General features: G+C 33.8%; 1 protein-coding gene across 3 annotated transcripts in view; it reads left to right on the top strand.

Annotated features, from left to right (window-relative positions):
• The window catches only part of TENM1 (teneurin transmembrane protein 1), a 559,047-nt gene that overhangs the window by 79,406 nt on the left and 466,336 nt on the right, over positions 1–13,305 (top strand). For all 3 annotated transcript variants that reach the window (XM_063082943.1, XM_063082944.1, XM_063082942.1), the window contains exons 2-3: positions 767–1,027; positions 2,904–2,960. In XM_063082943.1, the coding sequence (XP_062939013.1) occupies positions 767–1,027; positions 2,904–2,960 (318 nt within the window). The remainder of the gene's footprint in view (positions 1–766; positions 1,028–2,903; positions 2,961–13,305) is intronic.

Raw genomic sequence — 13,305 nt, 5'->3', positions numbered from 1 at the left:
TACATCTTCTCTAAAATTCTAAACATTTTATAATTCTGAGATTTGGGAGGGGGAAGAGGGGAACATCCAGACCATGAAGCACTGCAGAGGTACAATATATTACTGAATACTTTTTTACGTATTTGTTGAAAGAATGAATTGAACAGAGTAATTAGCATAAAGCAGGCCTTAAACTCCTTTGAAGGCAACAGAAAGTAATAATATTAGGCACTTGTAATTTTAGAGTTTAAATCACCGTGTCTTAGGAAAAATACTTTAGAAAAGTGTATTTGAATTTAATGTTTCTTTCCCAGAGTTTTCACATTGAATTATTTATTCTTAACTCCAATGTGCATGAAATTCTTAGAAAAGCAAATAATTTTAATATTTTAAGCATAGGTGTGCTCTACAGATCATATATATTCTTCCTAGAAGAGAAGTATCTTTTAAAGGACAGCTCTCTACACTTTATACTCCTCTGCACACACTTATTTCATTACATTTTGTGCAACCTAAAATTGTAGCTATAAAGCTATTTCGGGCATGCTTTTTCCAGAACCTTGTAAGAATCAACAGGAGCATAATTTTAAGCTACAGAAGTGCAAAATAAGCACAGAATCCTAGCTACCATAAATAAAAGGCCAGAATTCTAACTTTGCAAAAAGACATAATTACTAGCAATGGGGGCGTAGGGGAGGGCGTGTGAGGACAAAAAGCAAAAAGTAGAATTTTATTGGGCATTTCTTCATACTTCTAAATTTGTTCTCTGAACTTTGTTTCTTCTCAGAAATGGAATTCTGTGAAACCTCTCACACTCTGTGCTCTGGCTACCAGACGGACATGCACAGCATCTCTCAGCACGGCTACCAGTTGGAGATGGGATCTGATGTGGACACAGAGACAGAAGGTGCTGCCTCACCTGACCATGCACTGAGAATGTGGATAAGGGGAATGAAATCAGAACATAGTTCCTGTTTGTCCAGCCGGGCCAACTCTGCATTGTCCTTGACCGACACTGACCATGAAAGAAAGTCTGATGGGGAAAATGGTAATAAAACTGCCTATACTGTTTAAGTAAAACACAGAGGAAGCACAGTTACTAGCTTTTCTTTTGTTTTCCTTCCCCAAATCTGCCCATGTTTTATTTAACATGCAAAATGGAAATGCAAGTTAGCAGAGTCCCATGGACAAAATGTGCCTAAATATCTGTCACGTAGATACATTTATTTACAATGGTAGACAAAATACATTTCATTTCTGGTGAACCCCCAAGGGAGATAATCTCATATAATCAGCAATATTGTGCATGTCTTATTTATAACTCATCTTTTATTTTCATCTTTATTTTCCAGTGCAATACTAGTGGGGTTTATTGTCTTTTTTTTTTTTTTTTTTTTTTTTTTGTGACCGGCACTCAGCCAGTGAGTGCACCGGCCATTCCCATATAGGATCCGAACCCGCGGCGGGAGCGTCGCCGCTCTTCCAGCGCCGCACTCTCCCGAGTGCGCCATGGGCTCGGCCCACTAGTGGGGTTTATTATAGGAAGTACTCATTTCATGTACGTTGGGTTTATATCAATATACGAACGATGAGATGAACAATTGTATAGCGAGCATACTCTGTATGTGCTTTCTGTTTTAATTCAGATTAACCTGTTGATGGTACATACAGACATATCCAAATTAACCAGCTTAGACTGAAGTGATTTTAAAAAACAGAAGTGAATTAACATCAGCCATTTGCCAGGCAATAAGTACTAACAACAATATCACTGTATTGTAATTATATATATATAATTACTATATATATTACAATATATACTATATATACATATATATATTTGCAACTTTTAGAAAAGGAAAAGGTTTATCTTTTTGATTTGTTGGAAAGGGGTAATTGATTTTATTTCTACTCTTCTGTCTCTATTGAAGAACAAAACTCTTTCATGAAAAGCACATTAATGCTTATTCAGTACATTAATCTAGTCTCTCCATCATTCTGTTTGTCTAAATTTCATAGGTCCCCATCACCATGACCATAAGGCCTAGTCTGTTAGCAGTGGCTAATTAGTATTCTCTCAGGTGGCGGAGGGCAGCCAACTGCCCTGTACCTAAAGCTTTTTCTATTCTGTCCTCTTCTGCCTCCTTCAGCCCAAAGGGGACACTGGCCACAAGGATATAATCAGGAATGAGCAGTTGCCCACTAGTTAGAATATCATTTCTTAAATGACAGTCCATAACACTTTGAAATATCACCAAATATCTTTGGGGTCTTGATTTTCTTTTTAGATTATTTTCATGTATATATGTGTGTATTGCTGAGTTTGGCCAAAAGTGTAGTAGGTAAAGTATGGAAACAAGAAGGAAACATATTTTATGTACGCATGCATATTCATGTAAGTGAAAGAGCATTAGGATGAAAGTTAGGAGACCTTAGACTAGTCACTACAGTTTTCTGGGCTTCATCTGTTAATCAAGAAAAAAAATTGACCAAAATCATGTAAAATGGAATGGTAGATGATCTCCTGTATTGCCAAGACATCTTGTTCTCCTTCATCTCACTCCTGACATAGGAATTTACAGCGAGTTCGCTGGGTTGAAACATTAAAATAAAAGAAAGAAGTATCCCCACCAGGCTCTACCATTCTTTTACCCCTGCAATACCCTCAGTATGAGGTATTTTTAGGGGGATGATGAAAATATTTTAGACTTAGATAGTGGTGATGGCTGCACAACTCTGTGAAAATACTAAAAAACCACTGGATCACATACTTTAAAGGAATGAATATTATGATATGTGAATGACATTTCAATCAAATTTTTATTCAAAAGAAAAACACCACTGCATAAAGGGTAAGGATTAAAGTTTGAGGAATCCCAGATCACTTAGACAAGGATTAATTAGTAAAATGTTTCCTCTTACAGGTTTTAAATTCTCTCCTGTTTGTTGTGACATGGAGGCTCAAGCTGGGTCTACTCAAGGCAAGTATTTCCAGATATTTGACCACCAATTATTTTTACCTTGCTCCATTCTTGAACTAACTCCACAAAGTGGAACCCTGCCTCTTTGATAAACAACACACAGGCCTGATCAATGAATCTGTCAGAGATTAGTTCAATGGCAGCTTATTGGTTTGTTTTCCTTTGTAAAACTTCATGTGTGTATGTTGGTGGTAAAGAGGAAGTGATGAGAGATCTGGGGAGAAGTACAAGACAGGATTTCAGATGGGATGGGAAAACAATTGATTTAGCATGGGGGCAGAGATTGAAATCAGGTTGGGTTGGGTTTGACTTCATGACTTCCTACATATCTACCATTTTTTGCATGGCTCCAACCATTAACTCAGTATAGTTCAGATATCATCATAACTTTCTGATGCTGCTAGCAGATGGCCTTGGTCTTTTCCTCCAGATGCTCCCAGCTTGGCTTTAGAATCACACTTTATCTATGTCATCAATTACAAATAACACTTTTGAACAGAAAAAAATTATTGTTCATTTCTTTCTGAAAACCTGTATTTATAGTGTGTCATTCCTCAGCGAGGGGACATTGGTGTTCCTTTACTTTGGCCTTCATTGTGCTCATTGGGTTTTGCCCCCTCACAGAGGGATACTGAAAGCAGCATTTGTAAATAATTTTATTAACTCAGTCTGTGGAGGGCTGGGGCCCTTCTCAAACACCTGTGGTTAGATGCTCACATCCCACCACAGGGCAGTGACTCAAAATTGGAAGGGAGCTGACATATAAAGGTTTAGAACAATACTTGTAACATGTAAGTACAACATGAATGTTCAATGTTATTATTGGATTCACATTTCCAAACATACTTTTTATATCTTTATCTCATTTCACCCTCATGACCAATCTGTGAAACAGATTCTATTACCATCCCCATTTTACATATGAGGGCATGTTAAAACAACAACTCAGAAACCAGTTAGCTAAATGTAAGACATTATTTTCCAAATAGACATTTTTTCCTCCCTTGGATCACGTATGAATGTAAGATGTGAACTTGAGAAACTTTCCATTGCTCAGCTTAGAGTTCTGTATGTCTTGCTCTGACTCCTGAAACTATTTTCAATAAGGAGTATGTAATTTGGGATCTTATTTATGACCTATGGTAAGATTTCACCAATGTGGATTCCACAACTTTTCAATTGATGATAACTAGGCCTAGCCTCTGCCTTTAGCATTTCCACACATTCCTGCAGAGAAGGTCTGAGTTGAGATGAGAGTGTAAATGGTTTTTTCAAAAGCATGCTAATTTGAAGAAACAAGTTATTTTCAATAAATTGAATTTGATGTTTGTGTGCAAATGTTCCTATTTATTTCCCATTGATCTCTCATCTATTCATGAAAGCATGCCTAGCAGGCCATCTATTTTATTAATTTAAGTTTATATATGTTATATTTGAAAAGAGTAAAACCACTTAAAATATTTTTTAATTTATATGCTTCACTATCTCAGACTCCACACCACTCCATCCCTGTGCCTCAATTAGTGTCAATGACATTTTATTTTGTTTCTGTCTTCCCATACTTTCTGGTTTTTAGATTAATGATAAGGCAATGGGCACAATATCATGGACCAACTTGGACAATTTATGTCTCACTGCTATAAATAAGGGATGAAAGTGAAGATAGGGTAATTTGGGTAAGCTGTCCAACTGAGAAAGATTCTAAGAAATGATTTTAAAGATACTTAAAATTCTGTCTATCCCAAGAGTATGACTTAGGTTTTCTACTTACATTTCCAAAATCATGTCTGTAAGGACTTGATTATTTCATTTCATTAATTGGTCAAACCTTTCAGAATATTTTTTTTTCATCCTTCATCAACTCTATTTGGTTGCCCTTAATAGAATTTAAGTCTCTGACATATTATAACCCATGAAGAATTATAATGAATACCCCTCGGCTTCAGCATAGAAACACTTGGTCTGAAAAGCCTGAAGTACAGGGAAAGGAAACCAGAAGGGGATCTGGATTTCAAGGCCTTCACAGGGGTATCAGAACAATAATTCATTGTGTTTTCATTCCCTCAAATTTACCCTAAGTAAACTCTTCATAATCTATTAATGCTTAATTATATATTATGAAAAATGCAGATTCAATTGAGTTAGCTTCATCCTGGGACCTATGAACAGCCAACATCTGGGTGACACTTTGATATCAATCATCATGCTTTATTCATTCTGTCCCTTCCCCACTCCCATTTCACCTTACTAACAACATTACTATTCATCATAGGCTAATACTAGAGTTGCATATTTTCTATCCTCACAATGGTTGTTAATAAACAATAGACTGAAACCTACTTAAAGATAGGGCCTGATTTATTTACTGGTTGATACTTAACCGTGGGATCTGGAGCACAGTAGCTACTAAGTAAATGAGAAATGTGCATTGCTCTGAGGGGAAAATTAAACTGAGAGATATTTTTGTGGAACTTCTCCGATCTTGTGCAACTCTTACAGGGATAGAAATGCTAAAGTGGGTCAGATCTCTGGTCATCTAACACACAACTCTGCTCTGACAGGTTATCCAATGGGTATTTCTCAGAAGAGTTTAGCAGTCCTAATTGAGCATCAAACTCAGTGATTAGCATATCCCTAAATTATTAAATTTGACTATATGTTGAGCTGGAGGAAAACACTATCTCATCAGCTAAATTTGAATAATCAATTCCAAGAATGCATTTTTCACATATGGCCTGAATGAAACAGTTGGATTACAAAGTGTGAAAATGAATTGTTTATCAAGAAGCTAACTGGAGAGAAATAGGTAGAGAAAAGCACTTGCAACGTTTAACTATCAAAGTGTAAATCACAAAGAAATTATTTATAGTTGCAGTCTTGATGATAATATTTCTGTGCAAGTAATATTTATTGAGCACTTACTCTTTGCCAAGTTATGTACTGAGGACTGAGGATATATAAAGGTGAATGAATGATACATAATCCCCAACCTGAAGAAGTTTAATCCAGTGGGAGAAGTTGATGCCCTATTAGTTAGGATTGTTTATCACAGGTAACAGAAACCAACATGAACTAGCTTAAACAAAAACAAATTGCTTCATGGGACTCAGGGCAAGAATGTGGCTAGATCACAAGAAGGGTCTGGATCAGAAGAATTGCCAGGACTTTGCCTTTTGGTTTTGAACCTATTTCCTCAGCCCTGTCTCTGCAGATTGACTTTCTCTAAATCTCTATCCATAAAACAGGCATAAAACCCCATAGAGTTTCCCAGTTTATATCTCTTCTGTTCAGGGAAGAAGCTAAGATTAACCAAATGTTTCTTTTAGTTCCATTTCTAAATTCCAAGGAGACAGAATAATTTTCCCAGCTTGAGCCAGATATCTACCACTGGTCCTGTTAGCTACAGTCAGAGGATAAGGTCAGTAATTCAAATGTTGCTTTCTGAGAGCCCTTTTGTTTGATTCTGGAAGCAGTTCCCAGTGCAAAGCAGTCAGTGTCAAGTGGGTACATATACCCAAAGAGGTCTACTAGGGAGGATAAAAAACTAATTTTAATACAATTTAGTTAGTACCTTGATAATTATATGTGCAGCTTGCCCTAAGACCACAAGGGATATGAAACCACTTATTAAAGTAAAAGTGACTATATTAATACAATCTAAATAAACAATGTTCTCTGTATGGTGAGTGGTTAAAAACAACTATAGTATAAGATAGACCTAGATTTGTGCCCTAGTTCTGCCACTTATCTGCTGTGTGTCCTTGGACAGGTAACTAAAGCTCTCCAAGCCTCAGTTTCTTCATCCATCAAATAGAGACACTACCTATTTCAAAGTTGGGGGGGTTGTTTCTTTTTTGGTGAGAATTAAATGAAAAAATGGTATATATAGCATTTCACAGTGTGTCGGTTATAATTAAATGCTCAATAAATGTCAGATGTGGTTATCTATCACTATTTATTATGCACATATTGTGGGATAGGTGCTATAGGGTGAAGTCTGTGTTGTCAAGGATTAGAAAGACATGCAATGTGGTTTCTGAAACATCTGGTGTCCCAGGGAACTCTCTAGCCTAGCAGAGTCCAGCCTACTTTCTGCTCATTTCAAACTAGGTGAAAATACTTGCACTCGTCTTATCATAAACAATACATTTCAATAGCCAAAAGTCTTGTTCTCCTAAACATAGAAGACAGAGAGGAAATTCACTAAAACACTTCAGACCTGGGTGAGGGTTAACTTGTTTTATGGTATTTCCTATTGTCATCATATAGTAGTCCATTAAGGTAGAGCTGGGATTTCAACTACTCAGAAGCCCTGCTGATTTCCATGATTGTTGGGCAGCTGAGCTCCCTATGTGCAGCTCAAAAACTTTAGAAGTAAGGGAATATCTGATACACTCCTATAACAGCCAAGAAATCCATTAGTACTGCTCCCTATTGCTTCTGTACTGCATACCACAGAATCCTGGTAATATAGCATGTGCTACCAATAAACACCATAGCATCATAGCTATGCATATGCCGTTCTTAGACCCTAAACTGCTTCGAGGGAACATCTGTAGTTGTGAAAAAATGGTTAGCCTAACACCTGGGTTTCTTGAATGGCATGTAATACTTATACCAAAATAAGGAGTCATTCCTTCTGATATTTCACCATGTGGGGCCATTCATGTACATTTGATGGAGGGAATTTGTTTTACGTTTCTTTACTTTGCTATTGTTTGTTTGTTTGTTTTCCCCTGGTAGTATAAGTTATACAGGACACGTCGATAGCAGTGATAACAGTTCCTCAGGAACCATATGAATGTCGAAGAAAGTGTGTGAAACAATGTGATGACTTGATAATAGCTTTGGCAGGAGCCTTGCCATATAACTGACGTCCTAATGGCTCTGTTGGACCCATTAGGCAGGTATGAGATAGTGCAGTTGACTTTGTAACAGCTCCTTTGGAGATGTTACACTATCAGAGGAAGTGTGTAAGTCACTGGGATTACTTTACGTGTGGGTGAGACACTTCCGTGGTGACTGATACTCTTACAATTGAAAAACATTTTGGTGATATTGAACTTCAAGCTATTATTAAAGTAGATATAACATGCTCATATTTTCTTTCTCAGTAGGTAATTTTCAACTAGTTTTTTTTTTTTAGTATTAAAGTAATATCAGCTGGTGGTTTAAAAATTAAAACAGTAAAAACAGAAACAGATTTGACATGAAAAAGTAAAACATTCTTCTCCCACTTCCCCTTTCAAGTGCCACTCTTGAAAGATAGTGTTAATGGTGTATTATGTATGATTCCCAAAACTGCATGTACAAATGGGATCACATACTGTAGAAAGTCCAGTAACTTTTTTCCAGTTCATATCATATCTCAGGTATTTTCCCATGTTTGCAGCATAGATCTGCCTCATTGTTTTTAATGGTTGTATAGTATTCTGTTTATGTATGTACCATTTTTTATTTAGCCACTTCCCTGATGATGGACATCTGGGTTTCCAGTGCTTGATATTAAAAATAGTGCTGCACTTAACATACATGTACACGTCTTTTGCACACCTCTTGGATAATTTCTTAAGAGTAGAAATGATGGGCCAAGGACATGTGCATTTAGTGTTTTTAATAAATATTACCAAGTTTTTCCCTTAAAAAAGAACTACCAGTTTATCTTCCTACTAATGCTATATGAAAAGTGCCTGTTTTACCCTATCCTTATCGATACTGGCAATGATAAAAAACATTTCTAATACCCAGTCTGCTAGATGAAATATGGTATCTCTTTATGCTATTATTTTGTATTTATTTATGAGTGAACTTGGCCATCTTTTTATATGTTAATGGCTCATTTGCATCTCTTCTTTTCTGAATTGCCTGTTGACGTGCTTTGCCTGCTTTTCTATTTGAATTTTCTCATTTTCTTATTAATTTTTCAAGAATTCTTTATATATTAAAAGTAAAACACCCTCGATCACATATTATTCATTTTTCCTAGTTTGTCATTTACCTTTTGAAATAGGTTTATAGGGAGTGTGTGCATGTGCATGCATGTGTGTAGAGCTTTACATTTTTAAGTGGTCAAATTCAACCATTTGTACTATAGACATATATACATATATTCTTGCTAGCAATATTATAATCTTCCTGATTCTAAAAGTAAACTGCTTTACTATAAATGTCCACATACTTTTTTTACTATAAAGTAAATAAATGTCCACATTTATTTACTTTATAAATGTCCACATACAAATAATAAATGTAAATGTATTGTATGCATGCATGTAGTACTTATCATAGATATATTTACGTGAAAACAAACTTGAATGTAGAAGTTAAATGCAGTATAAATAATATAGATATTAAAATAAATTAGTATTATTTAACTTAGTCTTTGGAATTGATCTTGATAAATTATTTAATCAGTTACTTCTTTAGTACATTATATAGTGTGAAAGAAGCCAAAATGAGTTAATGTGCTTACAGAGATAGCTTATCAACAGATTGAAGAAAAAAGCTTAGAAAATGCACAAAAAAACATGATGGAGCCTATATTCACTAGAAATTAAATGAGTACTATCATCTGATTTTGAAAATGATGCTTCAATTGCTATAGCTAGGATGTAAGCTTTTGGTTTTTTGGGGGGGCGGGGGTTGGAGGGTTGGGAATGGTTTTGTGTTAAGCCATTAATGTTATCTTGTACTGTCTATCTTTTAACTTTTCATATACGTTTATGAGATTGCTGGTCAGAGTTAAATTTGTTTGTGTATGTATGAAGTGAAATGTAGAATAGCCCACAATTTGAATGCATGCAGTTGAATTTTTATTTTTTCATATGTCCTAGTTGATTAATTTTTAGAATAATAACTTTAGAGAAAAGTGAAATCATACTGGCTATTTCAGAAGTGAGTTGACTATCCTTTTAGTGAGTTATTTTGTTACAATAGTAATGCTTTCTATTAAAAAGATTATTAAAGAAAATTGTGAAATTACTGAAAAGTAGGGGAAAAAAAACCCTAAACTCTTCCCACCAAATAAAATATCAGTCATATTTTCTCAGAATTAACATCTCTTCTTTTTTTTCCTGTGTGTCATGTTACCTTATAGGGATTCATACAGCCTGATATTTCACTTAAATTAAAACACAAACAATTTTCATGTTACCAAGTCTTAATTAGATGTTATTTTAAATATATTAATTAGGTAAACGTAACATAACTTAATTAACTACCTCCTAATTTTGGATACTAACATTTCCTGTACAGTGTTTCATTAGCATAATAATGCTACCATACACATTTTTGTAATCAAAACTTTGGTCTATTTCTGATATCTTCCTTACAATAGATTGCTGCAACTAAAATTACTGGGTTCAAAGATACTTTCATTAAGTCTCAAGATATATATTATCAAATTGTGTTCAAATTCATACTGCCCCATTAGCAAAGCATTACAGTGGCCATTTCATTATATCCTCACTGGTAATAGATAATTTACTTCAAAATATTTTGTGCTAATTTAAAAAATATATGATTGTTATTTAAAATTGCATGTCATTTATTAATTCTGGAATTGAGCATTTTCTCATCTTTTTCCTGACATTTTCTCATTTTGTTATTTTATTGAACTGGACTGATTAAAAAAAGAAAAAAAACTATATTTCATAAGAAACCTAGAACTGATTAATAAATCCAAAAGCCAATTCTTGCAGGCGGGGCAATAAAATAGATAACACAATCAAGAAAAGGAGAGAAAAGAAGAAATGAGCATGTCAAAATAACTAAAGATACAGAGGAAAGCAAATTATTTATGAGACTACTTTATGTACCTCTTTTAAAATACATTCAAAAACCTGATTGGAATAATTGATTTAATGGAAAAATATATAAATGATCAAAACTGGTCTCAGAAGAGAAAGAATATCTAAACTGTCTAATTTCTACAATAGAAATAAAATTGCCAAAGAACCACCCAAAGCAAAAAAAGTAGCATAATTAGCAGGCAATATTTGCCAAACCATTAAGGAACACATCTTTCCAATGCTACTTAAATGGTTTCAGAGTATAACAAAATAAAAACTTCTCAATCTTTTTAAATTTTTTTGGAAGCAAGAAAAACATTATCTACAACTGAATAAGAAAGCACAAAATAAATTCACAAACCAATTTTATTTGTGAGTAATGATGCAAAATTCTTAAATAAAATATTAGCAAACGAGATCCAGCAATACTTGTACATTAAAAGAATACAATACAACTAAACAGTTCATACTAGATATGCAAGGATGGCTGAATTTTAAGAATTCTGTTATTCTAATTTACCATATGAATAGATCAATATAGTTAAACCATATGAAAAATTGCAGAAATGCCAAAAAGTCATTTGATAAAAACCAATGTTTTATTTTACAAACCCATAGTATTTACTGTCTGCCAGACAGTGTTCTAAGTATTTTACAAATATTGAGTTTAATTCTTACAATCACTCTGTGGCTTAGGTACAAATAATATTCTCATATATAAGTGAGAAAACTGAGGCACAACAAGGATAGGTAAAGTCATTTAGCTAGTAGGTGGCCAGGATTCAAACCCAAGCAGTCTGATTCCAAACCCATGCCTTTATACACTATACTATACAGCCACTCATCAATTTCTGATAGAGACCCTTAATATATATAAGATACACATATATACCTTTATATATATGTATATATATATAATTCCTTAGCATGAGGTCACGTAAAAATCATAAAATCCAGTTTTATTATAAGTGTGGAAGTTCTAGAGAAATTTTTATTAGCTTCAAGAACAAAACAAGTATGTCCACTATCACCAACTACTTTAAGCTTATTATGAAGGTAGCAACTGTCACCACTAATAAAAAGACAGAAATAAGAGAATAAAATTAGAACAATGAGGCATAATTATTATTTGCAGGTTATGTAATTGTATATCTTTAAAAAATCTAAGAAAACTGATGAAGAAACTAATATAAGCAATAAGAGAATGCAGTAAGCTAGTTAGGTACAAAATTAGCACACCAAACTAATAGCTTTCTTCAATACAAACAACAACCAATTAGAAAATATAGTCAAATAAATGATCATGTTACAATAGCAACAATGACAATCAAAATGCCTAAGAATAAACTAGCAAAAAGTACAACACGTATACAAACACACACACACACACACACACACACACACACACACACACACACACACACACACACACACACACACACTACAGTGCTATTGAGGAACATAGAAAAGAACATAAATAAGCAGAATAAGTCTCAGTATCATAAAAGTCTTCCCTAAATTAATTAATCTATAATTTTAACATGACCGTGATTTTTAAAATATTTTATATTGATATATATACATATATCAATTGGCCTTGTAAAAACCCTGAAATACTGGCTCTAATATTCAACTGGAAAAAAACAAACATACAAGAATACTTTGAAAATATATGGAAAAAATGTAATGCAGTGATGGTGGGTTTGCCAGATATTAAAATATATTTAAGTTCATTGTAAATAAACTAGTGTGGTGCTAGCATATGCATAAACAAAGTGTTAGAATGGTAAAGGAAGAAGGAAATGGACCCAAATACAAATAGGAGTACAGTATATGACAAAGATGGCATTTTGGATTAATAGGAAAAACACGAATTGTTTACAACAGATGTTGAGGCTAGCCATCTAGAAAACAATAAAGTTGGTTTCCTACCTCAGTCCCTAGACCAGAATAAATTGTAGATGAACCAAAGTTTAAATGTGAAAATAAGTACTAGAAAGCAATATGGGAGAATTTTTTCCAACATTAGAGTAGGAAAAGCATTTCTAGATACAGCATAAAAAACTAGAAGCCATAAACAAAAATGTTGTCAAGTAGTTAAACTAGTTAAATGGGAAATTACATGTATATGTTATATATATATATATACACACATATGTATGTATGTATATTAAATGTGTACCATAGAGATAAATAATTAATTTCCTCTTATGTAAATGGCATTATAAATACTAAGAAGAAATCCCAATAACAAAACAGGAAAAAGTAAATTAAGGCAATAGAAAAGGAAATGAGAGTGGTTCTTAAACATACAAGAAAAATGTTTAACCTCACTTCTGAGAGAAATGAATAGTAAAACTATAATAAGTTATTAATTATCACCTATACTATTGGCAATAATAAAAAGTTAACAATATACTTTTTTGGCAAATGTGTATGAAATGTTAGTTGTAAGAGTACAAATAGATAGTCTCTATGAAAGGAAATTTGACAATATCTAGCAAAGAATACATGTCCTTTGACCCAGTGATTTCTCTTGTTGAAATTTATCCTAC

Source organism: Cynocephalus volans, chromosome X (assembly GCF_027409185.1).
Source record: "Cynocephalus volans isolate mCynVol1 chromosome X, mCynVol1.pri, whole genome shotgun sequence".
Taxonomy (NCBI): domain Eukaryota; kingdom Metazoa; phylum Chordata; class Mammalia; order Dermoptera; family Cynocephalidae; genus Cynocephalus; species Cynocephalus volans.
Note: the sequence above shows the minus strand (reverse complement) of the source record. Positions and strands in the feature narration are given on the sequence as shown.